Source organism: Grus americana, chromosome 3, assembly GCF_028858705.1.
Source record: "Grus americana isolate bGruAme1 chromosome 3, bGruAme1.mat, whole genome shotgun sequence".
Lineage (NCBI taxonomy): Eukaryota > Metazoa > Chordata > Aves > Gruiformes > Gruidae > Grus > Grus americana.
Window position 1 is genome coordinate 41,020,022 of NC_072854.1, and position 26,991 is coordinate 41,047,012.

The 26,991-nt window shown below is 44.6% G+C and overlaps 2 protein-coding genes across 17 annotated transcripts in view; one reads left to right on the plus strand and one right to left on the minus strand.

The window, feature by feature from the left end:
- Window positions 1-21,748, plus strand: part of ANKRD6 (ankyrin repeat domain 6) — a 116,023-nt gene extending 94,275 nt beyond the window's left edge. For 4 of the 13 annotated variants that reach the window (XM_054819912.1, XM_054819913.1, XM_054819909.1 and 1 more), the window contains 13 exons: window positions 3,604-3,702; window positions 4,398-4,496; window positions 8,024-8,122; window positions 9,175-9,273; window positions 11,022-11,120; window positions 11,351-11,428; window positions 12,248-12,352; window positions 12,599-12,739; window positions 13,103-13,279; window positions 15,320-15,472; window positions 16,036-16,149; window positions 17,869-18,211; window positions 19,416-21,748. In XM_054819912.1, the coding sequence (XP_054675887.1) occupies window positions 3,604-3,702; window positions 4,398-4,496; window positions 8,024-8,122; window positions 9,175-9,273; window positions 11,022-11,120; window positions 11,351-11,428; window positions 12,248-12,352; window positions 12,599-12,739; window positions 13,103-13,279; window positions 15,320-15,472; window positions 16,036-16,149; window positions 17,869-18,211; window positions 19,416-19,987 (2,178 nt within the window). In that variant the 3' untranslated portion in view covers window positions 19,988-21,748. The other 9 variants (XM_054819914.1, XM_054819911.1, XM_054819920.1 and 6 more) reach the window with 6 other exon arrangements.
- Window positions 13,868-25,978, minus strand: LYRM2 (LYR motif containing 2). 4 transcript variants are annotated; one of them, XR_008576315.1, is made up of 5 exons: window positions 25,731-25,975; window positions 25,067-25,207; window positions 23,153-24,138; window positions 22,359-22,513; window positions 13,868-14,876 (listed from the first exon to the last, which is right to left on the minus strand). XR_008576315.1 is itself a non-coding variant. In XM_054819922.1 (3 exons), the coding sequence occupies exons 1-3, from the start codon at window positions 25,773-25,775 to the stop codon at window positions 24,058-24,060; spliced, it is 267 nt and encodes an 88-aa protein (XP_054675897.1). In that variant the 5' UTR covers window positions 25,776-25,975; the 3' UTR covers window positions 21,280-24,057. The 4 variants fall into 4 exon arrangements, 1 of the variants encoding a protein (XP_054675897.1); XR_008576314.1 differs by lacking the exon at window positions 22,359-22,513; XR_008576316.1 differs by lacking the exons at window positions 13,868-14,876; window positions 22,359-22,513 and adding an exon at window positions 24,875-24,977 and having other exon boundaries at window positions 23,738-24,138; window positions 25,731-25,978.
- Between the last annotated feature and the right edge of the window lie 1,013 nt (window positions 25,979-26,991).

The following is a 26,991-nucleotide window of genomic DNA, read 5'->3' on the forward strand; positions in this document are numbered from 1 at the left end:
AACACCTGAGTTTGAGTTGTTTTCAGGGCTAGGCAGCAGCTGAGGAAGGGGATTTAAGATGCACCGGTGTAGACTTAAGTGCTTTACTTCTACCAAGCCTCACTTCAGCACCTAAGTGTCTTTTTGGCATTGGGCCCGCATCTGCATTTAGGCAGACTCTGTTGTTTCTGTCAAGGTCACATTTGCGTGACATAGCACTGGACTTATCTCTCCTCATTGCTACTGATCTGCAGTCTGTTCCTAAGGCATAAATCACTTACAAATAGGATAATAATTTCTGCCTGGCATAATAGTCTGGGCAGTTAATATGCATTTACCGGTGTAATTGCTCTCCGAGCCTCTGGAACAGCCCCCAATGCCTTGCTAAAGGCAGAACTCTGATGAGTGCTTTCATAGACAGTTATTTTAGCAATTAATGAAAAGATGCACGAGTCAGTGATTACACTGTCTGAAAATTCACACTGTGAAAAAAATATAACTCATCTGTTTTACCTGACTCCGTAAGAGGTAAGATAGGGGTTTGCTCCTCTGCTGATGAGGAGGCAGGACAGGTTGGAAACACAGCGGTGCAGGCAGTGTTATTTATTGGTGGGCTATGCCATCTCTGGCTGGGTCCCTCAGCGACTCGCACGCAGAGGCCATTGCAGTCTGAGGGTCCAGCTTCCATAGCACCTTAAGCAGTCTGAGGTTCATGTGTGTGCTGTGGTCCGAGGGAACCGTTGACCAGGTCCTGCCCTGCTGGCTGAGGGGCCTGGGGGTGGTAGGGACCTTCACCAGGACATTGGTACCTGCCATCTCTTCTCTGGGGGGTGCCTCAGTCCAGGTGGGGCAGGGTTCGAGATATCCTTTGACACTCCCTGTTACATGGATGATGTATTTCTTTACCTGGTCGGGGTGCTGGTCAGACCTTACTCTTTGATGCTTGGCTCTCCCCATGCTTGTGAGGGAAGATGTCAAGCACCAAAGCCCACACCTTGGGCAGGAGACACCTGAGCCTGCCATCTGCAGGACTTGTGTCCCTTCACCTACCCATGCTTCCATTTTGTGGACCAGAATATAGTAATGGACAAAGCTTGGACATGGCTGAAGCTGTCCCAGTGCCGCTGTGCAGCCCTGATGAATGGTCCCCCCAGCACATGGACTGGGCTCCCCAAGGGAGACCTGCTCCTGCAGCAGTGAGGTGTGCTTCCTGCCTTCCACATGTGTTGTTTTTTATTTAACTGAGATGCCATTAGAAGTAGCTGTCATATCGACAAACCCCCAAAAGTTGAATGGCCTTTGACCTCACTGCAATTACTGTGATGGGATTGGGCTAATGACAAGAACAGCCTTCATTTAAACTGGCCCAGTGAGAAGACCCTTAATTACAAATTAAATGCAATACAATCCATTCCAACCCCCAATTTGGTCTTCTCCACAATCAATTTTCCGGACTGTAAAGAAGTAGGAACCAACCATTCATTGTCCAGGCTCCATCCATCGCAATGGCAGATGTCATCTTGTTTTAGTCTTTATTATAATGTCTTGTGTAGTTCTGCTGGTGCAAAGGGATAGGTTGACGGATTACTTTCCACTTCATGGTAGTCAGATAAAATGACCTTTGCAGTGTCCACATTACCAGTACATAGTACTGCAGTAGCTGTGCCAGTCACCAGTACCATGCGTTACCAAGAAAGGGTGTTGAGTTCTTCCCTGGCTTGTTAGCAAGCAGATTTCTGTGCAGTAATAGTTACTGGGAATTATCTGACACTTGCACTTGTGACATGGTATAATCTGGACATTTTCCATAACATTTTGGTTATCTTTAAATTTGGAACAAATACACAGGTTCAGAGAACTTGCGGTGCTGTCAGTTTCCCAATACTTTGTGTTTTTCTGAAAGTCCCAGTTCCTGGAGCCATTACTGTCTTTGTTCAAAATCTCTTAAAGTAAATTTCCAGTCTTGATAGGGACAAGAACAAAAGTAAGAGTATGTAACCTCTAGAGACGAAACACATCTAGCAAATTTTAGAAAAGCCTTCAACACATTTTTTTAAAAATCAACTTCATGATTATAAGCCAATTTAATGATTTACTGCTGGTGGGAGTTGGTATTATAGGAGTTACTGAAAGATCATGGTTGGCAATGCTCATTTTTCCCTTACGGATTAATAACTATTTTGGTGTCATTAGCACAAAAGAACCCCACTAAGTGCAATTTTTAAGTCAGCTGCTAATTGCCTTTGAGAAGAAATTATTTGAATTGTCCAGTTATCTAAAGACTTGTAGACCGTGGGACAGAAAGTGCAGAAATTCCTCTAGTTTTAGCATTTAATATAATATGGTATTATCTGATACAGATTTTTAGCAGAGAAATTTTGTATCTATTTAGGACTAGCTTTCTGCAAGCTTTTTTTTCCCCTCAGGATACATTGGATATCTCTGCCTTTTGTGTGGTTTTGGTGACCATTATCTAGATAACAGAAAGGGATTGGTTTCCCGCTCTCTTTATTCATCCCCCAAAAAAGGCTGTGTGCAGCTCTGAAGCTAGTCTTTGTGCCTGGACTCACAGGCTCTGCTTCAGCATTGCAGGTTCAAAGCGACTTCAAAGGGAAGCCAGGACCTGTTGTTGTGGCAGCAAGTGGGGCTACTGCAGCTCGGTTTGCCATCAGTCGGTGTCTTACATCCCTACATGCTGCTGCATAAATCCTCCTATTCCCTCTCCATTATCATGGTCTCACCATCATGCACGTAAAAATACAGAGATAACTGTCAATGGGCAGGGCCAGTAGTTTGCATCTCCCTAGCCTTCGGTTTCTGGAAGTCTTACAGAAAATTAATCTTGGGCTCTCCAGCTCAGCAAATGAGTTTGACAGTTGTTAGGGGGGAGATAGATGGGCAGTCAGACAAGATGACTGCATCAGCGTAATTTCTTTTTGAAACTTGGCCATCAAGGAAATAACTGATGTAAGAAACTTGCTTGCTGCTGCTACGTGGCAGGTCAGTGAGAAATGAAAGTCGTTCGGACTTCAAGATTACTCAGTTGCTTGAATGAAATGAGTTGGTGGTCTTGCAGTTGTGGTCCTCATCATAAAATTGCCTCCACTCTTAGCACTAATTGGTAAATTCATCAGAGGTGCTGAAGAGACTGATCTCATCTCATGCTCCTTATCCTAAGCAGGGCTGATAGAGCAATCAGAGCCAAAACAGGAGAGCTTCATCCAGTTAGTTTAAGTACTGGAGGATCATTATGATGTATTACGACAGCCTGTAATTCCCTTTAGTTCCCTACAGATATTGTTATAAGATTCCTAGTGCCAAATGTGTTAGATTCACTGCCTTCTAATACTACCATATTTTTAGAACGCTTCAGCGCTGTATATGGGATTATGATGACTTGCAGACTTCTGTAAGCAGTTGTTTTGTAGTTTTCTGATACTTTCAATAACTTCATTAATCTTGGAAACTTTAGTGACAGTTGTTTACAGGGACTGTTTTCAAAGGCAGCTTGGATTTAAACAGTACGTGTGTTGAAGTTGCAGCCCCTGCGTGTGTTGTATGCATTTGCATTGAGTCAAAATGAGGTGGGAATGGTACCGATTACAAATTTGCTTCTTTTTGCAGGGTGATCAGACAGCATTGCACCGGGCTGCTGTCGTAGGGAACACCGATGTTATAGCATCGCTGATTCAAGAGGGGTGTGCTTTGGACAGACAAGACAAGGTAACAGACAAAACCAAAGTCCTGTGGGATGGCAGCCTTGCCAGCCAGTGATATTAAGGTCTCAGAGAGAAAGTTATGGTTTATACTCCTGAGTAAGTATCTGATGCTTTGAAAGTAATTGGACCAATTACACTGAAAAAAAAGCTGTACCATCTCTTTAATGTAAATCACTGATTTAGTTATTCTTTTTGTATCAGGCTGATAATTTTTGATTTAAGAATCTAGTCTCAGCTCGGAGGAACTAAAGGGATGAACTAAAGAAATGTACAAATATACTATGCCCTAAGCAAAACACTGCAGTTTCCCTTGATTATCCTTGAATTCCAAGCTGTAAATTTAGTTTAGGAGTATATATAACTAATATATATAACTAATTCCAAGATCCAAACAAAAGCTTTAGTGCTATTCTCTGCTTGCTAGGAGATGTGGGAAGGAGTAGAAGATAGAGGTTGAAGATAGAAAGAGTAGATAGGAAAAAGTACATAAGGTGTGAGTAGAAATTATTTTATGTTTTAGTCTGGTGTATATCTGCCTCTGATAAAAAATAAAATAGAAAATTAGCTAATAGGGAAGGAAAATTATTTATTTTTTTTGGTGAGCAGGTGGACCGTGCAGCTGCTGCCTTCTGAATGTGATGTAACTCTGTGTGTGGACACAGCACACTAACCTTCTCCTCTTGTGTGTGTGCTCTTCAGGATGGGAACACCGCTCTTCATGAAGCGTGTTGGCATGGATTCAGTCAGTCTGCCAAAGTGCTCGTTAAAGCAGGAGCCAACGTACTTGCCAAGAACAAGGTGAGACCCATGCAGGAGGCTCTTTCAGTTCTGGTGTAAGGTGGCTGATTCTTAGCACTGGAGAGTTTTGGCCATGGCATTTCTCAGCGAGTGGAGGACCAGCTCCTAGTGGGATTTTTTTTTTGTCTCTTTTTGCATTTATTATGTCTGGATGGTTCGTCCACAGGCATTAGGAAATTCATATTTTGACAGTTGATGCAGGAGGAACTCAATAGCACATTGAATGATACATTAATTATGGCTGCAATTCCTGTGGAGTCTCCACGCTGCTCTAATTTATACCAAGTGAATTCATTGTGATTGGTGTGATTTAAAATGAAAAGGAATTGTACTAATAGGAAAATGGCATTCAAAATCCTTCCCTCCCCCCCCCCCCCGATAAATTAAACAGCCAAGTGAATGTAAGCCACAGAGGGGAAAAAAATACCCTATCTTTTGTTAGCAAGTTCTTCCTAATACATGATCGTAAGCTCTTACCAAAATCTTGTAATGAACCCGGATTATCTTCCTCTTTGTATTTATAATACTTTCAGAGCAGTTTAGAGGAAAAGAACAACAAAGCAAGGGGTTTTAGTTCCACTCTTAATTGTAATGTCTGTGGGAGACTTCAATTCACAAATTCAAAAGTTAATGAAATAGTCTATGAAGTGGCAGTAGCAGCCTATGGCGTGAGCTGAGTTAGGGTTGGGACTGCTCGGTTGGCACCGTGTCCTTGGTTACAGGCGAGAGGGCTTTGGGATGGCTTGATGGGGTCTCCGAGCATTTTTTAGTAAACTTCTCTCTAAAATGCCAACTGAAAGGGACTAGTGAAGAAAGGGAAGAAGGGAGGCAGATGGCCAAAGTCCAAGATTTTGAGTAAAAAGGCATGTTGCCTGGGCATAGTGTTTCTGTACGTGCGCATGTATATTTGCAATATATATGCATGTGTTTGTACAGTCATGGTCACTTTGTGGTCTATAATTACATCATCTTTGATATTATTTTATGTGTATTCCTTCTTTTATAGTGTTCCAACTTCCAATTTTAATTTTTCTGTAATTATTTTTGCTGTAATATTCACCTAGATTTGTATCAAAGGTACTTCAGACAACTTCCCATGCTTGACTTTATAGTCTTGTGAACCCTTATACTCCTCTCCCTGGATATGCTTGTCTATGTCTATATGTGTACTTTTGTACAAAGGTATGGGCTTAAGATGCAAGTCTGGTTCTCCTGGATGCTGGATGCCTCAGGGTATTAGAAGATTTAGCTTACAATACAGCGTATGTCAACTGGAGACAACCTCTCTTGGAAAGCATGTGCACAGAATAGCTTGGCTGGGTTGATGCCTGAAATGTGACTGGCAGACTTCAATACTGCATGAACAGCTCCTGCGCTGGTCTTTGATGTCTTACCCACCCAATCCTCTCCCTTTGCATTTCACCATTTGGGTGTTTTTTAATGGACAGGGTCTTTTCTCAGGAGCTGCTGAAAAGTGTGGGAATTGTGCATGCTTGCACACATGCACGTGCTTTTACCCCTTTTGATTTCAAGGAAAAACGAAGAGCTTAAGTTTACTTAATCCCAAAATGGTTTCTCTGGTCTCTCAACTTTTTATGTTACTGACAACAAGGCATAATCTTTCTGACAGCTTTTCTGGTAGCCAGGGCTGAGTGCCATGTCCAGGAGCACCCTAGGGACTGTTGACTTACACCTGGGCATCGTGCAATTTTGGCTGGATGGGCAGATACGGGCTGCTAGATTTGCCAAAGCCTGCTAAGCAGCAGAAGACAGGAGGGATTTAACTCTGTATTTTCTGTAACTCCTGGTTAATGTATCCTGGGAGAACACTTGTACGGATGCACTTCTCACAGCACAGCACAGCACCTTGAGCACAGTATATAAAAGAGCAATACAATTGAAGACAGCTTCTACATTGAGTGAAATGCAGAGGCCAGACAGGACACCCGGGATTTTAAAGGCAAGTCAGGCAGGCATTTGAGGAATGGGACAACATGTGGGTAAACCACCTGGGTATCCATATTCCTCCTGTCCAGCAATCACCCTGGAAATGCAGTTTATTTACTTGGCTTAATGAAAACTCTTCCACTGTGATAGATCCCATGGGATCAGTTGTAGCCTTCTTTTTAGATCCTCCATCAGTGTGAACATTTCAGTGAAGATTCAGTAGATGAGTGAAGACCCCCAACAACAAACTTGGACCCACTCTCTCTCTCATAGAAGCTGGTGAGAGATTTGTCATGCTGTGGGAGACGAGCCAGATGAGCCTGCTCGGTGAGCCCTGACCCGAGGCACCAGCACCATGACTTCTCCCAGCTCTGAGGTCCTCGTCCACCACCTACTGCACAGGACCTCTCAGCCTTCTCGCCAGGGCCGACCTTCCAAACAGCAGATGATAAAGACATTGCAGAGGCTTTTCAGAGATAAACTCAGGAGCGAAAAAAATTGACACTTAAATGCAATTTAGCTGAGAAAGAAAATGTTCATGTCTGCCACAGCTTTAGAGACTACATTCAGGCCTGAAATAGTCTGTAACGTGGAACCGAAGACCTAAAACCACATCTAAGAGTTGGCCTTTTGTAATTCAAACCCTGCAGCTTGATCTGTGTCTTGAAAGCACGGGAGACAAATTAAAGGACATTATCAAGGTGAACAGGCAGCCTAGTAAGCATGGGAAACCTTTTTACCTGAGCTGATTGCATTTCTAGCTCTCAAGAGCCAAAATTCCCAATCATATTCAGGCCAACAAAAGCCAAATGGTGCCAGAAAAACTTGTCAGACCAATAAAATCCTTCACAGTCTTAGAAAACACAAGCAAACTCTTCTTTGATTTCTGTCCATAGAAACTGCACGTTTGCTTCTTTCAGGAACCTTAGCATGTGATTCTCTGGGGTTTGGGTGGCTTTTTTTTTTTTTCCACTTTCTCATCTTGGCTGGAGACTGGTATGCTTTCTGAACATCAAAGCTTCCCGGTAGCCTGAAACCTGCATCCTGCCCTGTGAGACCACCTACAAACCCAGCAAGACTTGGAGCTGGTTTGTGTTACGATCGTAAGGAAACAGAAATCATTGTGACTCTCGTCTGCCTAGCACCCTGCTGCAGTCGCGGCTGACTTTGCTTGAGATCAGAGATGCCGTGCAATGGCAGCGTGGTTCTTTGTGTGTGTGCGTGGGGGAAACCCGAAACACAAGAATTATATTTCTTTAAATGAAATACTTGATAGTGCTGTTTGATATTAATGAACCAGACAGTTTCTACAGTCTGCTTTCTGCAAACAGACTTGACCAATGCAGATATCATTAGATCATCTGACTTCTGCCTTTACTATATCCCAGATAAATCACTTCCAGGATGAAGAGGGTACTTCAGTCTCCAGGTTCATTCAGCTCACATCTTTGGAAAAATAACAGTGATAATTTCCCACCCCTGGGTGGATTTTCTTGTGGGAAGACCTGTGAGGTTTTATTTTTTAATGCTTATGCCCATTTTCTAAATACGACTTTTATATTTTTCTGTATTTCTCTAAGGCAGGTAATACACCTCTTCACCTGGCTTGCCAGAATAGCCATTCCCAGAGTACTCGTGTTTTGTTACTTGGAGGATCTCGAGCAGACCTCAAAAATAATGTGAGTTTTGGAAAGAATATGTTCGGTTTTGTGTGCCTTTGTTTTAGCTATATTGCTTTAACTTGTACAAATACTCAGAAATGCTTTAAGCTGTGATTTTTATTATAAATGCTATTGAACACCCCCCCCCCCAACAAACCATTGTATACATCAAGTACAGGAATGGTTTTGATATGGCTGAGCGATGCACTACTTAGACCCATCATCTGAGCGGGGACGGAAGGAGCCAAAGGGGGTTTTGCTGTTGCACAGACGGAGGCAGCTGGTTGCTGCTTTTTGGGGGTCCTGATGGCCTGACCCATACATTGTCGTGCAATTCTGCAAAAGGGTTCCTCTCTCAAAAAGATGGAAATGTTAAAGAGGTTTTATGCCAGAGAAGTGAAAGTCTTCAGATCTGCTCTCGCTGAGACAGATAATATACACTGTGTGTCGGTCTGTCAAATGAGGTAGATTCAAGGTGACTTCAATTTCAGACAGCTTTCCTCCTATTTTATAATGATTCTAGCATGACAAAGGAAAACAAAATCTACAAAAGGAAGCCAGATGTTTTTGTCCCTGCTTGATAACAAGGTGGGCAGAAGGACACAGACATGGAAACTGATGTGGCTCTGCTCTCAGCTCCCATCCCAGCTGTGCACGTGCCACCCCTGCGGGGATGCTGCCCGGCCCCCACTCCTCATGTTTTCTTCATTATGTGCAACACCGAGTTGAGTTTCCAAATCACATTGTTTTGCAGTTCAGAAGAACAGATTGAATGTAAAAATGTAAATCAGGTTTTGTAGTGCATAAACCAGCATTTTATAATTCCAGTATTTCCTGTCAGTGGTTAAAGAATTTGTACCCCCACCTTGTCTGACCCCAGCTCTTGCTAAACCTTCCCACCCATGACAGCAGATTTTGTACCGCAGAGACAACAGCATTGCTGTTCAGTGGAGGTGTGTGGCATTTACTGCTCCTTTTGGTTTAATAGGATTATTTCATCCCTGAACACCATGACAAGTGCAAGCTTTATTACTGCGATTACGTGCTCAGAGCTTTGTTTCTGTTCGCAGGCAGGAGATACCTGTCTGCATGTGGCTGCTCGTTATAATCACTTGCCCATCGTTAGGGTGCTGCTCAGTGCTTTCTGTTCTGTCCATGAAAAGAACCAGGTCAGTGCATGAACGTCATTGCAACTCTGCGCCCTTTGCATAAGGCTAGTTGTTGGGAAGAGGGATTCCTACCCAAGTAATCCCGCTTCTCTTTGTGCTTCATTGTGCCACCAAATGCCTGAGCTTTTAAGAATAGCCTTAAAGTGATGGCATATCAGTGGTTTATTATTTCGCCATCACATTTGCATCATTTCTCTAAAGCATTGCCTATTTATGAGATTCTGCGATTGTGTGTTGGTGTTGAAAGGGGGTTTGGGGCAGGGGTCGTAGCATAGGATTAGGAGTTGGAGCTCCTGGGACCTTACCAGATCTGTGCAGAATGGGACATGGTTTATGGGGGCCCATTTTCTCCTCTGTAACTAGATTTTAATGATCCTGTGGCCATTACAGAGACATTGTGAAGTAGAACTCCTTTTCAGATGCTACAAAAGTGTGAATTCTTCTGGAATACTTTTCTTTGCCGCCTTTTGCAGTAGGGGGAATTAAAAGGACATGAAAGTGAAGAAAAAGAATGCATTAAATTCAAATTAATGATCAGTCTAACCTAGGATTGATCATCCATAGTTGTTTTACAGAGAAGTAAGTGATTGCTGTACCTATAGTGTAGCCTAACTGGGTGGTAGAAGGGAATGGATTTAGGACATGAAAATGTGTTAAATCTGCTAAATAAACAGATTATGTGGTGCTTAACCACATCGTCTCATGTTCCTGGGAAATTTTCTGTGTGTAGTTGAGGATCATAAAGATGTTTCCTGATCTGTACATTTAATCTTGTTTCTTAGATAGGAGATACTACAGCAAACAAGATGGGTTTCATCATGTTAAATTTACTATGTAATTTTATTTGGAAATAAGTTTTTTAACTTGCAAAATGAGCTACTGAATATTAAGATCAACTAGTGTGAACTGGCCCAGAGAGATACCCCTTTCCTTCATTCCCCAGCGCTACCCCAAGTTGTTCCATATTTGCACATACAATGATTTTATTTATGAATGCGCCTTATCCAAGTTAGCAGCAAGCAATAGATTTCCACTCGTCTTGAGGAGATGTAATTTTCTGAAGGCAAAATGGAAGGCAAAGGGGACAGGAGGGCATTATATGCACGTGCCCGGCCTCCCTTGAACAGTTGCTGGCTCTGTTATCGATGCCCGAATCTGATCACGGCCATCTTCACTTCACTGCACCAGGACAAGGACAGGGCACTGTGTTAGTGCTGGACCCAGATCACCTCCTGGCTTTGGTCCAAAGCCTGTTTTTCCTGAGGAATCTCGTGAAGAGAACACCAACCATCTCGCTGCTGGTAGTTATCTGATTATTTTTGAGTAATGTAATACATGACCACCTGCACACCAAATAATCAAACCTGAAAAAAAAAAAAAAAAAAAGAAAAGAGAAAGAGAAAGTTGTGGTGGGAAAACCAGTTCTGCCCTCAGATGTCGTATCCGTTTGCTGGCGGTAGAGCTGGGATGTCTCCAAGCTGCGTCTTGTGTCACTCGGTTTAGTTAAACCAGATCACCAGCGCCCCAGCTGCATTTCTCAAAACCAGGCTGCAGTAGCTCCTTGCCCCCTCCTGTCCTCTTCCTCCCAACTCTGCCTTTTTCATTGGCCAGGCCTTATTTAGTCTTAGTTGTTGCATCAGTAAGTGTGGGTCTTTTGACCTCTGAGCATCTATTAGGAAGGTGTGATTTCTGCAGGGCGAGACCAAGGACTTGAGTTACACGGTTGTTTTCTGCTTTCTAACTTGCAGGCAGGGGACACTGCACTCCATCTAGCTGCGGCTCTGAATCACAGGAAGGTGGTTAAGCTGTTGCTGGAGGCAGGGGCTGATGCATCCGTGGTCAACAATGTAAGCAGAACGTGGAGTTTTCTTTGGTGTTTTGTATTAATGCAGACTCCCTTCAACACTCTTCGTAGTGTTGGTAGAAAATATTTGGGTGTTGAATTAAATCTGGGTAAATGAAAGCAGTTAGTCACTTTACTCTTGTGCACCGAGCATGTACTAACCTTGGGTGAAGAAATTCCACATTTCCAGTAGCTTGTGTTTTGAAGGAAATGCTGTTTTCTTTTTCCTCTCAGGCAGGTCAGACCCCTCTAGAGGTTGCCAGACAGCACAATAACCCTGAGGTTGCTCTCCTCCTCACTAAAGCATCACAGGTACGTTACAAATCTCTCCCCAGCACACGCATACACACAGAGCTGAGGCCAGTTAACCTAGAGCGGCCACATGCCCTGGTCCTTAACCTTCTGCTGTGAAAGGTGCCTACATTTCTGCTGGCATTGCGTGCTGGCCTCACATCTGTTGGCATGGAGCCTTTCAGCTCGCAAGCCCAGGAAGGTGTGCAGGTGAAGCCTCAGTATTAAGTGCTGGCAGAGGTCCTGGCTGTCCTGGCTGGCAGAGGATGGAGCAGCCAAAGGCACTTGTTCCCTGCGGCAGCCCAGGGGTTGGAAAGCTGCCCTGTACCAAAAAGCTCCCAGGTTGTGCCCGCTGCTGCCTACCTCAGATGTCTCCCACCTCCAAGATGGTTGCTTGCACTGAAGATGCTTTGAAATGGGGACAAAATGTCCTGTTTATACTCTGCTGCTCTATGTGATATGTTACAATGCTCTCCAGGCCAGAAGGCACGTGGGAGGGCTCTGTGTTCTGGTAGGAGACCAGCGCCATCCCCACCCTGCTCCTCCTCATCATCTCTGTGTGAGAACGGCTGGGCTGGGCTTGGCAACCAGCTTGGGGACACAGGAGGAGGCTGTCACCCCTCCATGGGCAGCGAAGTGCCCTGATGGCCTTAGCTCGGTGGTGGTGTGTTTTCATGACTGTAAACACATACGTTGCTTGGCCCATCCGCATCCATCTGGCAGTGTGCTTTCTTTTCTATGTCGCCTTTTAGTGGAGATGAGAAAGGTCTGCTCTATCGCTTGGCTTCTGTGGTAGGAAAGAGCATGGCATCGCTGAGTAATAGTGTGGTCTGCCCTCAGGTCTCACGCTTTAACCGTGGAAGAAGCCTGAGGAAGAAGAGAGAGAGGCTGAAGGAGGAAAGGCGAGCTCAGTCGGTACCACGGGATGAAGTGGTACAGAGCAAGGTACAGCCCAGCACTACCAGCTGCTTCTGCTGCGAGGAGGGGGTGTAAATAGAACCCATCAGGGCTAAATCTGTTTGGAGCCATCACTTGTGCGTGACTGTGGCAGCTGTCTGGGGCAGTCTGTCATGCTTTGCTGCTGGAGAGTTGCCCACTCGTGTGCAGAGCAGCTTTAAATTGGGAAATTGAAGAAAAGGCACCTTTTCCCCATCTCTGCAACTGCTCTGAACTCCCTGTCTTTGCTTCAAGCAGGGCAGCGTCTCAGCTGCTGACGACACGCCAAGCAGTGACCGGCCACCGCAGAGGAAGAGTGATCTGAAAGATGAACCCCGGTCAACCTCACCAGATCCCAAAGGGAAGAAGAGCAAAAAGAAAAAGCCAAAGGAAAAGGTATCAGTAGATTTAAAGCAGCAGAGACAGAGAGAGCACGTAGTTGTAAAGATACAGGTGTCCCTTTGGTGTGCCAGTGAGGCAGGGCACCAGCCCCGCTATGCCCATGGGGCAGAGGTTGTCTTTTGGCAAAACCAATTTCTGGTGGGGAAATTCGGCTATTGAGGGTCACGCGCACTGGATTTGTGTGGAAATCTGGTTACTCTGCTGCCAGACGCCAAAGCTGTGGCCAACCACTGTGGCTGGATTGGTGTTTTAATCAGGTTTTTGCTGCAGTTATCACAATGGGTTTGTCCCACTCCCACCAGAAATAGTTTACCAGGGGCTCATAAACAGGGAAAACATTGTGTGTATTTTACGCAGGTTTCAGCACTCTCAGACCCCATCTCCCCAGCTGATCAGCAGACTCTCCCTCGGCCCCAGCAAAACGTGCCGAAGCGCAGAAGTAAACATCACTGCACGTCTCCACCCCCTCCCCACGAGGTCCGAGCCTACCAGCTCTACACGCTCTATCGAGGAAAGGATGGGAAGGTGATGCAGGTGAGCCGGACGCTGGCCTTGCGGAGGGAGAGACAGGGAGCAGCGCTTGGAGTTGGGGCACAGTTAGTTAGGTAACGGATGGAAAACGTGCTCGATGAACTGCCTTCCCAAGGGTATGAAATCACAACTGTGGATTTGTTTGCCTTGTTTGGGCTTCAGCTGCATTTTGGCCTGAAGTCTGGTAAACGATAAGCTGGTTTTCTGCGTGCTGAGGAAGACATGCTTAACTAGTTTTGTTCTACGAAGTATTTCTTTTTGAAATAAGGTGTGAACAGTGATTGGAAATGACACTGGAACTTTTATGGTACACTTTGAAATATTGAAATTTCCAGCAGGAAATGCAAAGACCTTTGCCAATAAAAATAACTGAAAGCATTGTGTGAGCACTGAAGCTTACTACCTAAACCAAGAGCTTGAGTATGCTCCATACATTTTGTTTCAGTTCTGTTTATTGGAAGGTGTCTTTGGGGATTCTAGGATTACTGGAGGCAGGAGTCGTACAGAAATTGGTTCACAAATAAACCAAAAATACCAGCGCATGTGCATTTATTCTGGTTTAGAGACAGATATTTTACTCCACTCTATTTATTTTATTCCACAAATATTTACTAGTACACATTTCTAAAAGAGCACGAAAACAGTCAGCAAATTACCCCGTAGACATTGTAAACTTCTACACTGTTGCTTTCTTAATATTGCCTTCCAGTACCTCTTGGAGGTCAGTCCTTTTGTTTCCTCAGCTTCTCAAATCCATCCACCAGCTCTCCTCGATCCCTTGCTATGTGTAAGAAATTCAGCAGATTCTGAAGATCACTCAAGTCAGATGTCAAAGGTTTTACTGGCCTTGTTTTCCAACATCTCACTGTGTAACGCCTGGGAAGCTTCCAGGCAGGGGCACTCTTGGGATTATCCTAGTAGCAGACATCAGGGAGGATGGAGGACCTTTCGTCTGTTAAAAGGAGTATCTCCCTGTCCCTAGGATCCCATGGTGGGAGGATGGGCCAGTAGGAACAACTTGGGGAGCAGGAAGAAAGGTGCAAAGAGCAGATAGGATTTGTATACAAATCTAATCTATTCACCAAGATTAGTTTAATACAGCTAGACTCCCTTAGAGCATTTCCCAAAACACATGACACTCCTCTCTCTCCTTCTTTTTAGCTTGTCTGTCTTCTTTGATGCCCTCAGGCCCTGAAGAGCAAACCAAATTTCTTAAGTACATGTATTTCCAAAGCTTTCTCTAGCCCTCCGCAAACCACCCACCTTCCCCTGCCAAGGGAATAACCCCAATTTGTGAAACGGTAGTGCAGGGCTGAAGGGGAGAGGGAGGCTCCTCTCTCTGCAGATGGCTTCTGAGCTGCTGCCTGGGCTCCTGACTCCCCCCCGCCCCCGCAGGAGCCAACTTCTGCCGGCGGAGCGCAGAGGAAGCCGGCGGGGATTAGCTGTCCTCACTTAAGGGAGCCTGTTGCGACCATCTCCCTGAGAGACTGCAGTGTGGTGGGTGCAGTTCGCCTTGCCAAGGAGCCTTGGGACGCGTTGTGCAAGTCAAAGGCAGGTAGCTGGGTGATGGCAGGCAGGAGCAGCGAGACCTTGCCACACGCTACATGGGAAAAACAGCACATTATTGTCATTAGGTTAAAAAAATAAATGCACGCAAAGACACACATGTCCACAAAAAAAAAAAAAAAATCACATTTTTTTCATACAATTCAGAATTACTGCATCGAGACATTGGGGCACAGGCCTGTAATGTGGTAACCCTTCATACGGCACACAGTACGCACAGCATACGTGACCAGAGCTTGTTGCTGCTTGTAGCCCCAGCAAAATCAACACTGCTGTGTTAGGATGTGTCTGTATAAATCAGATTAATCCTTTTTTTTAGTCTGTGCTTTTCCAGCTAATAGCCTGTTTGCTGAGCTACTGTAAGATACAGTACATGGTACAGAAGAGCCCAAGTCCCACTCGAGGAGGCTGTGATAATGTTCCAAGTGCACTAAGAGGACAGTGGGATGTAGCAAGTGAATGTGTTACTCCTTTCAGGCACCAATAAATGGATGTCGTTGTGAGCCCCTGATAAATAAACTGGAGAATCAGCTGGAAGCAACAGTAGAAGAGATGAAAGCTGAGTTTGGGACAGTACAAGATAAGATGAATGTTAAGCTGGGCCAGATGGAAAGCAAAACTCAACATCAAGTAAGAATATGACCCAGAGGTCTGCCTGCCTATTAGAAACATATCCTAAGCTTAATGAGTATTTTCATTGTCATGATTTGTTTATTGCTTCTTGTGTTGTAAAACCGAACCTGATACTCAAGACCAGGGAACTGTGACATTCCACAGGGATCTAATGTTGCAAACTAGGGTCCTGAGGAAAACACATTTAATGTGTTAAGTGGCTTCAGGTGGTTCTTTAGCCAATAAATCTAAACTGCTTGAGGCCCTAAGAGGGAGGCTTAAAGACAGAAGGCAGCCCTACAGCTGGTTGGTTCGTAATTGTAAAAATCCCTCTTGCTGAATTCTGTTTGCACTGAGATTGAAGAGCCTCTAAATTATTTTTTATTTTTAATGTAATTGTTATAAATTGATAATCTTGTGCTTGAACCTTTTTGCAAGCTACATCTAATTGTAGTTGGTGGCATTTCTAGAAACAAAGACTGAAGGACAGACTGTACTTGGACTTACAAGGTTCACGCATGGGGGTTTTGTTTGTTTTTTAACATGATCATCTCAGCTAAATTGTGTTTTTTTATCCACAGCTCCGTGTTTTAGACAAGCTTATGGCTGAGCGGCTGTCCGCAGAGAGAACAGAGTGCCTTCACCGCCTGCAACAGCACACTGAGCTGGAAAAGACTGAGGGGGAGAAACGGCAGGTAGGGCTTGAAACAGCTGCTCCTGGGAGCTCAGAGGGATCAGCTCAAGAGTTCTGTTCCAGCAGGCAGAGAGAATACTGGAGATTTATCTCATCTGTTGAAACAGGCAAAAGAGCTTCAAAGATCAAATTATTCCTATCCACCACCTTAATCTTTAATCCAAATTTCTAAAGCTTTTGCATTAGAAATCCAGTCCTGCTGTCATAATTCAGTTTGGTGGGTCAGAAGTGTGGGATCTGTAACAAAGTATCTTTTTTTCTAGCATAGTGCTTTACAAAAATTCCTACCGCTACATTTTTTACAGTTGTGCTTTCAGCTTTTGCTTCGTTAAAGGACATCTGCAGGAACATCTGCAAATAGCACCACAGGCTAAGATCTGTGTTGTTCCTTTTACTTCTCATCCATTTGGTTGTGCGCCCTGGGAATCTCTCCCTTCTTCTCGATCTCATCTTTTTTTCCCCACCTATTAAAAGGCTGCAGTTCTTCCCTCTGACTTTGGCAACAGTGCACCACCTCCACGCTGTGTGTTACTGCCAATAGGCAAGTTCTTTCTGCGTGCTTGTTGAACCAGCATTACAAGAATAACTGTTCCCGTAGAGACCCAGCTCTTTCCCTTCTAGCTTCTGCAAAAACTCACCACTAAAACATGCTGAGAAATTTGCATTTCTCCACTCACACAGGTAAATTTAAAATGCGATTAATTTTCTCATGATTGGTATTCTTCTAAGAATTTGTGCTAGTAAAATGTCATGACTTTTTGTAAGACCATTCCAAATCCATGTTAAAAAGCTGGCAGCTGTGATAATCCCAGCATAAACTACTGATCTTCAGTCTAACATCCACAAAACACTTTTCTCCAAAGAAAAGTACTTACCAAACTAAGACAGCTTTAGTTTTTATTTCATTGTAAAAGACGTATTATATTGGCTTCTGAATGTCTGGGCTTGTGCTCCAGCTCCTTGTAATCTCCATTTAAGAAATGAGATGCTGGAGGGCTACATCAGGTGAACTGAAATTACCATTAAGCCAGATCAGCTGTTCCTCTTCTTTTGGGTCTAATTGAAACTACTGGAAAAACTGAGTTGGGCTTGACTAAATGTCCATGTGCATGGGAGGGCCCGACCTAAATTAATGGTGTTGTATGAACAAGAAGGTAAAAGAGCTACTCATATTCTAAATGATAACTGGCAAATGCCTCTGCAGCTGACACTTATTAAGCACCTTTGTACTTTGAAAGCTGTTAGTAATTTATCATTTAGCCTTGGACTCATTTTTAGCACCAAATGAACAGAGGAGCAGAGGTTGGCAATGGTAGAAAGCTGTGTCCCACAAGCAGCTATTTTGAATTTCACTCTTTAAAAATGGCAGCTTTGAGCACATGCAATGTTCCTTGCACTTAGAAAGTACCATTGACTGCATGATTAAACAAGTCAGCCTTGACCAGAGGACTTAGAGCCACATTTGAAGTAGCACATTCAAATCTAAGAGGTGGTAGCTTGGTCTAAAGAGGATGCCTTTCATTAGCTAATGCATAGTTCTTCATCTTTTCTGATTTGCAGTCCTTTAAATATTCCCAGTGGCAGCATGCATGTCAGTACAGGGAGTCTAAGCCCAGAGATACCAGCTTGCTCCTCTTTCTCCCTGCCACACATCCTCAGCAGCCCGGGAACCACAGGATCTAATTGTAGGATCATCTAATTCACAGTCTCTTTCTCACAGATTTCCTTGGTCGATGAGCTGAAGACTTGGTGCATGTTGAAAATTCAGAATCTGGAGCTCAAGCTTTCTGGAGATTCCAGGTCATCAAGACCAAAATCAACTTTGTCCACTTGTGAGTCTCTCACTGAGACCCTGGATACTGAGAACAACCCCCACAGTGCCAAGGACTGTAAAGCCAACCAGCCTCTGCTGCAGTCAGAGGGCTCCCACCAGCATTCCTATATCATGCTCCCAAATAACCTCTCGGAAGACGGGGGAAGGAGCAGAGTCCAGGTGCCAGAACAGAGCTTTGGGCAACAGTTTTGCATTCAGCAAGATGGTGCATCAGGTACCACCTTGTCAGGTACTTAGATGTCATATTCATTCAAAGGCGAGCTAATTATCTGAAGGATACGTGTAATAACGCCACAGATATTAATTCTGGCTGTGTTCCCCCTGTCCGTATGCCTGATGTCTTGGGATTAGAATATACTTCAAGGCAGCCACTGGGAATATTTTAAGATGCAGTTGGGTGGTGGAATTCCAGTGGCTCTTCCTGATGCTTCCATGTCGCTGTGTCTTTGAAGCCAGGTGCTTTGATGCTCTGTATAACTCTGTTTTCTGAAATTTCTACAGCTTCCCAGTCAGAATTGCTCCCACACCGTTGTCTGTCAGGAAGGTGTGCAGATTATCCAAAGTCTACTGAAGAAAGTGTATTGTATTTAGCGTTTTTCACATGTATAGAACCTATAATGGCAGGGTGCAAGGATGTGAACCTCATTTTCCTTGTTAACATTCAAACTGCAAGGATCTAGAATAAACCTCTCACTTTTTCCTCTTTCCTTGAACCAAAGTCTGTTTAATTATTAGTTCATTGGACAAAAACAAAAATAGCAACATTCAAGCCCATTCAGGGATCATGGCCACCCGAAGACAGGGAAGACTTTGGTTCAAGCCACCTCTCTGTGCTTGGCCAGGCAAGCTTTTGAGGAAAAAAGAAAGGACTCCACAGCCAAGGAGAGTGCTATCAAAGCCCTAGGCTTCTGTGAATTACATTGTATATGCCCCTCAAATTACTACACAAAGAGAACAGACACGGGTTGGGTACCCCAGACTAGAAAGGCAGAAGACCACACAGGAGATCTTGTGGCACTATGAGTGTGAGCTACTGCAATGAACAGTTCAGGAGCATCAAAATGTGTTACCTTTGCAAAATTAGCGGGGCTTCAAGTTTTGTAGAAGCGGGGTGTTCATAAATATCAGCAAACTACTTTGGGACTTCAGCCTGATCTTTGCTACAATTCCTTCTTGTGAAGTCCTTTGGTTGTTGTCAGTCTGTAGTCCCACAGCCACAATGCAGCACCTCTCTGCCTGAGCCAGCTTTTCTGTTTTAATGACTATTACATGACCTGACTGTGAAGAAGCGATAAGCTAACGTGAGCCTCTACACTGTACACACAGCAGGGTACATAGAAACCACATCATTCATCAAACAATGAGGATTTATGAATGCTCAAATAAATGCCAAGAGCTTGTCTAGATACATGTGTATGTATTTTGTTCTGTAGGTACAGAGCAACAGTTAATCGTTGGTGGACCAGTTTCTTCTGCCCCTGCTCAAGATGTCAGGCCAAAAGACAAAGCTGTTAGTGCCAGCACGTTCCACCGGTTCCAGCAGGAGCTGCCCTCCTCTGAGCTTTCAGGCTCGAAATTAAGACATGTTAAAGTTCAAGCTGCTTTGCAGCCCTTGACTGAACCTGTGAAGACTGAACCACAGAGCAGCTACTTCATCGACAAAGGAACTCAGACAAAGAAGTCCGGCAAGAGCGGGCAGGCAAGGCACAAAGCTCTGCACCATGCCGGGACACATCCGAGCCAGGAACAGCAGCCCCCCACCTTGCCCGCGGGACAGCCGCCTGCCCCTCCGCTCAGAGACACCTCCCAGGCCCTGGAGATAACACAGTACTTCTTCGAGGCTGTCTCCACACAGATGGAGAAGTGGTACGAACGGAAGATAGAAGAAGCCCGGTGCCAAGCTAATCAGAAAGCGCAGCAAGACAAAGCCGCGCTCAAGGAACACATTAAAAGCTTAGAAGAGGAGCTCAGCAAATTAAGGACTAAGGTGCAGAAAGAGAGCTAGCATCTACCAAGGAGGTGAAGACAAGCAATGGGACTCATTTTGGAACCTGCTGTACAGGAATCTGGAATACTGATACATACATTTGTAGTGCCTGTTACATCCAAACAAAATGCTCTTTTTCAGGAGTAGAAATAACTTTGGAAACTCCAGAACCAAGGAGAATTCATATGCAGACCATACTGATGACAAAGAGATGCTGCAGATTAGATCCTTTCTTTGTTATTTCCCAGAGTCCGTTAAATATTGTACTCTCAATTTTCAGGTGCTGCTTGAAAACAAACTGCATTAGAAACCAAAATTGCTTTCTGAAAAGGGAATTTCCTTATTTCCACACAGGTCATGTGTGGCTAGAGGGTTCCACTGTATGCTACATGTAAACACGTGGCGATACCAATACTCAGACAAATCCAGGATGTTTGAGAGCTTTTGACAGAAATTCCTTAGTGATGAAGGGCTATTGATACTATTTTAGATACCCCCCATGGCCTCCCTCTAGTCAGTGGAGAGGAGCTACAGACCCAACTCAAACTACAAGCCCGTGTAGGTGCCAGGGGCAGGCTGCCTGCTGGGAGAGGCCAGGCGCCCACGCAGTGAGATGCTAAGATGAGTCATCCCATTAGGTACGGAGGCTGCGGTCGCCACTTTGCTCGTCTTTCGGTTTTATGTTATTAAAACAAACGCTAAATTAGATTTGTCTTGGTTTTAATGGTGTCGTGGTTGCAAAGCTCCTTGTGGTTACACAGTTGTTGGGGCCATACTTGAGTAATCTGCCTGAAAAGTTCTGTTTAGGGCACGGATGGCAAATATTTTACCATAACCATGCTCTGCTTGTTAGGTGTAATTTTTACATAAATCTCTTTTCCTTCAAGCAGCAAATGGCTGAATTCTCTACTACTGAAATCCTTTATCTAAAGAAGTGAAAGCTTGGTTCCCTGTAGTCAGATGTTTCTTTTTCTGCAGAGGGAGGATTTTCTTCCAGACACCTTGTCCAGACTGTCTTCCTTTCTTCCCGAGTGATTCCCCTCTGGTTTTCCCTTGTATCTCTAAAAAGAGAGGCCGGGCTCTGGTGAGTCTTTAGGTCTTAGGATGGGTTTCACAAGCAGTCCCACAAAATAGAACTCAGCAACATTTTAAAGTTTTTATGGATCTGTGTTTGTTATAAAATCAAAACTTCCAAGGACCAATGTCATTGTCCAGGCTGACAGACTCCAAATCAACTAGAAGCACCGTAACTTGTTTCATCTGCTCCCCTTTAGGGTTTCCTCCTCAACCTCTAAGAAGGCTCCATCGGGTTCTGTTAGAAAAGTAAGTTTACTTAACAGATTGTGATGGAACAATTGTTCAAAACCAATTCAATCACAGGATAGTACTGTTATGCCAAGGAGAAAGAGATTTTTATCCTGTACTGAGGAGCCCTAAAATCAATACAAAATACTTCACAGTACTGAAGACACCATTGACTAATTAGTAATTAAGCTTTCATCTTCTTAGCTGATGTATAAAGCGAAGAAAATTGTATTATATAACAATATTTTTAAAGTTCCTATCAATGCACTATCAAGACAAGAAAAGTATATCCGCAGTTATGGAAATACTAGTTTTATCGCTCTGACTTCTGTAGTCTAATATAGACACTTTCATATGTTTACAGTTTTGTTTAAGCTACTGTAGGAATGCAGAAGCATGCCATTTAAGTTTTGTATCATCTTGATCAAGTGAATGTTTTGCCAAGCAATTAAAATAAGCGTTGCTCAGAAGTGATCTGTGTTGCTCAGAAGTCTCTTGTGTGATGTTTTCTAGCCAGAGAAAATGGAGAAAATCCACCTCACTTGGCTCAGGAGAGGAAGCAGAAAATTGGGATTTTTGACTTTTTAAGCTTTTGTATTTGTGGCTATAAAACACAGAACCTGGGTTTACTGCCTGTCCTGAGGGAGGCTGCAGGGACTGACTACCATTTGTTACCTGATGCACGCACGCTTCGGAAGTTTCTGGCCGGGGGTCGAGTTGTGCAGCGGATCACACGCGCTCTCATGGGCTTGCACAAGCACAAGGGAAAGGGCGAGGTTATGGCTTTAGCTGATCTGCTTCGCAAACTGTGCTACCAGGGTAGCCACTGGAGCAGTAATTTAAGCTGGTAACTAAGGGAGTAGTCATTTAAGACAGTCAATTGGTTGCAGAGTGCCGATTTTAGAGGTTTTCTGAAGCCAACAAGCACACTGTAAAATAAAGGGAGGCATTTTCTGCTAATTCCTTTCTACTCCCCTCTGTAGTCCTCCATCCTTCAGAACTACTAGAGTTGAAGGACTTCTTTCCAACATACCTGTATTATCGACCTTTCTCTGCAACACACACTTGGAGTAGATTCACTTACCCTAGCAGACTAGACATGGACTCCTAAAGGCTTCCGGCAGGCAGTTTTGAGAAGCCCACAAAGCCATGGAGATCGCGGGCAGCAGCACTGAGGAGATCAGTGGCTGCCCAGGGCCCTGCCTGATGAGACCTAGTCCTGGATTATGTGGCCACAACCTAGAAATGTACAAACGGGAGTCAAAGGAGTAGTGCAGGCTCGGGGTCTGAATGGAAAGCAGTGCCATGAGGCGGCAGGGTAAAGTCTCCTAATTAAGGAGCGCAAATCAAACCACTGGCTGAAGGGAAAGGGAAGGCTACATGTGAGAACAAGCAGACATAGATGATGGCTTTGTTTAGTCAAAATTCCTTTCTAAACAGCATTTTCTGGTGACATGAAAAATCAATCCCCAACATGCTAATGTTCTGTCAGTGCATTCTACCAGAAAATGTAAACAGATTTTAGATTTTGAACAAAATACTTAGGTATACATATTTTTCATTGACTGATGTAGAAGCTCAAAGGCTTTTACAGCCTCACCGGTTGCCTGAGCCACATCCTTTACTGCAAAGCTAAAGAAACATCACAGGAAAGGATTCTGCAGTCACTTTCAGAAAAAGAATTAGGAAAACAACTGTGGCCTTCTTTCTTGTCAAGCAGCAGCTTTTTGCAAAGCTGAAGTACGTAGCTTTGAAGACCCATTGCTGGCTCCAGCAAGCAGCGCAGTTCCTGCTCCCCAGTGGGGTCTCTAGTCCCTCCTGCAGCCCGGAGGGGGAACATCGCCCTGTCCCAGCCCTTGCCCCAGCGGTGGCACTCACCGGAGCTGCTGTGAGGCTGTCTGGCTGGTTCACTCTTCCACACAGCTGCTGCATAGTCCCGTGGCTGGCTGCTGTTCTCTGGCTAGTTATGTTGAGAAAATCCCAGACTCACATCGGCATTTTTAAATTATACAAGGGTAAAAAAAAAAACAAACCAAAAAAAGATACTGCAATGCACAGGAAGGTAAGAACAATTGCAAGCTAACAAAAGTCCAGTAATAAGACATTTGAAAAAAACAGACTACAACATTCGCAGTTAGTGTTTTCTATTTGTAATTCTACTTTGTACTGACTTCTAAATACTAACTTGAAGGTGCTTCCTGTTAAATTGATAATAACCATTTCCATTTCTAAAATACCTCATTCTCCTTTTAAGTTTTATTCAGGGACAACTGAAAGTCGGCATCTAAATAATACAAAACATTTTCTTGATGTTTTATCACGTCTGTTTGTTTTGCACCCATTTCTTTATCCCAAATACTTTAACCCCAAATGTTGGCAAAAATCCTTGGCACAGTAGAGAAAGAGCTGTTACCACTATGAATGTTACCTCTTAAGACTTGCCACAACAGAAAACAGACAAAAGAATCTGCCTTATATTTATTTTCCATTTCCCTGGCATAACCCTGCTGTCGTAATGTTTGGTGCTTTCTGCTTTTCCCACAGCACATGCTACATCATCCATTCAGTTCTTTAAAGTCCTTTGTGTCTGAGTGATTTCTGCATGGGAGGGTAACCGAACCAAGAAGAGGACGTGGAAAAAACAAACACAAACCCCGCTGTGGTAGATCCTACCCTCAAACATTACCAGGTTGTCAGCGAAGGCCGCTATTGCAACCACATTTTGGAAAAAATACTGGTTTAGTTCACAGCAGATCGAAGTCCATCTGTCAGCAAAATTAAGATCAGGATTTTGCCAGCTTAAGTGTTCTCTGAAGTTCCTGAAGTTGCATGTTGCCTTGAGTAATCATCATCCTGATTGCATCCTGTAAAACAAAATGGAATCCACTGAACTGCATGTCTGCGCACAGCACAGGTTTTACACAAGGACACAGGTTTTAACACATTAAAATACCTACAATTCTCACCAGCACTGTTGTGATTATTTCTTTGTGTGAAGTAATGCTATAGTAACTGAGAAGGTGAACAAATGAATTAATTTTCTCCAATTCCTTAATGATGTGTTTGGGGGCTAGTTATATCTTGGCTTTAAAATTCACTTTTGAACATGATTCAAATTCCTAATAGTTTTCTTTATGCCTCTGTGTCTACTGCCTTTGCAAGCAGGTAGTGACAACTGCACATGGGCACTACTAAGAGGTGATTTACAGAACAAGTTTCTCTCAACCTTATTTTTATCTAAATACCGTAACATTTTGTCTGCATAATTCAGCCACCGATTGCTTGAGCACCAGCTAGAGAAAGGAACGAACTGGAAAACAGAGGACAGGAGATATAAGAGAAGTGTAAAGGTTTCTGCATTTCATACGTGCTTCATATCTACAACTATCGAATTTGATTTTGGATGAGTATCACTGAATATAGTTGAAATTAAAGATGTAAAAAGAGAAGCTATAATAAAGCCTGAACATTAGTAAGTTTATGTTAGTTATCTAATATTATTCAATACAATTTTTCTGATTCATGTTTAAGTAAGCAGGATTTCTTTGGGTTTTAGCTTAAGTCCAGATTATTATCTGGAAATCAGAGAAACATTACTACCGCCAACAGGGGGGATACTAGAGATGCTGAACTGTATCTTCACACAAATGCTCCTCAAGAGCAGTTACGGACAGTGGACTCCTTGCCAGTCCAGAAGCAACACCTACAAAACAAACCCAGGTGGTGAAGCAGAGGCCAGCGCGCTGACCATTCCCGAGGGCAGGCTCAGGGTGGCGGGTTCCCTGTCCTCACCTCTTCCGTAGCATCTTTATTTCTCTTGAATTCCTCCCTGGCCCAGTCTTTTAAATAGCGACGATCTGCTTCAGCAGGGACGTCGCGAACAGCCCGCAGGATCTTCCTGTATAACTGAAGAACCTGCTGTCGCCTCAGGAACTGGGAAGGAGAGAGGAAAGTCAATCTGCCGTCCCGGGACACTCCGCTGAGAGCTGCACCCTCAGCAGCTTTCCTTGTTTGAGGGACGTTGAAAAGAACACCCAGTTCCCCATCACCTCATCTGAAGAAATGGGGCATTGCCTTGGATCCCAGTCCAAGACGCTGAAATTTCATCTAAAGCGACATACCAAGCGTGGAAGGCGTCATGCCGCCTAAGGCTAGCCGTACGCACAAACCGCAGCATTACAAGGCCACCCCCGAGGACCGGCCGCCCGCCGCCGCGGCCCACAGCGCAGCTTCCGCCCACCGGCCACTGCCCCCCGCCGCGCCGCTGCCATTTGCCACCAAGGGCGGGGGGGGCCCACGAGGGGCTCCTGTCAGGGCTGCGCCTGCCGCCACGGCTCAGCTGGGGGGCGGCGGAGGCAGCCAGGAGGAGGGCACGGCCCCCGCAGCCCGTCGCCCCGAGGCCGGCACGGCCAGCCCCGCCACCGGGCGAGAAGAGGCCTGAGCCGCCTGCTCGTACCTGCTTCAGCGTGAGCGCGGTCGGCGGGAGGCGGCTGGCGGCCATGACGCCCAACTCCGCCCCTGCGCGGCCGCCAAGTCCTCCCCCCCGCGCGGGCGGGGCCCAGCGGCGGCCATTTCCTGGCTGCAGCCCCGAGGGAGGCCGAGGCGAAGGGTCCCCCCCTTGCCGGCTGCCAGTGCCGGTCGGGGGCGAGACGCGCTGTCGCCTCCCCGCTGCGAGCACAGGGCGAAATCGAGCGTGCCCGTGGGCCAGAGCCAGGCCCCAGCGGCACACCCCAGCCCTCCCTCTAGAAGTCACGGCAGCAGTTACATCACACGAACCTACCTTTTGCGTCTTTTGAAATACTTGCGCTCTGTCCAGACATTCAGATGCTAATAGCGCAAGGCACTGACAGCTTGTTCGACAATGAATGTCAAACCCAAGTACAGCCACAGAGCTGGCTTGTAGAGAAAAAACAACGGTTACCCCAATGCCTTGCCTTTCTGTGTTACTTACTCAGTGCTTCCTTGTACCCAATTTAGTGCAAGCCCTTTGTTAATTACAGAGAAAAATTGTGTTTGGTTAAAAGTTTGTGCCGTAAGCACTGCCGATAAAATTGTGTCTCAGATTACAACATTGCTGCAACAAACTGTAATTTATGCTGGAAGTGTAGAAAAGTTTTTTTTTTTTTTTAAATATTTTCTCCAAGTTTCCTACTACAATGGAAGTACATTCCAGAGAATTACCTAACGAACTAAACCCACTTTCTTCCACAGTTAAATTTGACAAAGCGTGTAAGTATTTGTATATATGTATATCTAAAGAACGCTGGAAGCATATTATACAGTACCTGACATTTAGATTCTGAGGAGATAGAGTTTCCCTGTTAAGTTTGCAGTTTCTGAAATTTGCTTATCATGAATTAGCTGTGGCAAAGCTACACAGATACAAGAAACAACCTTGCCGGGCCATTTCACGCCTCTGGGTCCTGCCACTGCTGCATCTCCAAACAGCTACAGCAATACTTCAGGTAAGGATTTTCTATCTAGCAGACAAAAAGAACAATCACCTCTTTGGGAATACACCCATGTTTCAGCCATTTTCTGGTCAACCCCTGCACCACGCTTAGAATGAGACAACTTCAGTTTTTGTACACAAAAATCTTCGGAGAGAGTTTAGACCAGGGGCATTTAAACATAGTTTCCTTCAGATTTTCATTGAGAGAAGTCAAAAGACTGGACCCCCCTCATCAAAACTCTATGCTGGCACGTCCTCATAAAAA

Coding starts and splice junctions, on each gene's coding strand:
- LYRM2 (XM_054819922.1), bottom strand. CDS start 25,775: ATGGCCGCCAGCCGCCTCCCGCCGACCGCGCTCACGCTGAAGCAG. Junction 25,208..25,730: donor CCGCGCTCACGCTGAAGCAG/GTACGAGCAGGC, acceptor TCTCCTTCCCAG/TTCCTGAGGCGACAGCAGGT. Junction 24,139..25,066: donor ATAAAGATGCTACGGAAGAG/GTGAGGACAGGG, acceptor TTTGTTTTACAG/GATGCAATCAGGATGATGAT.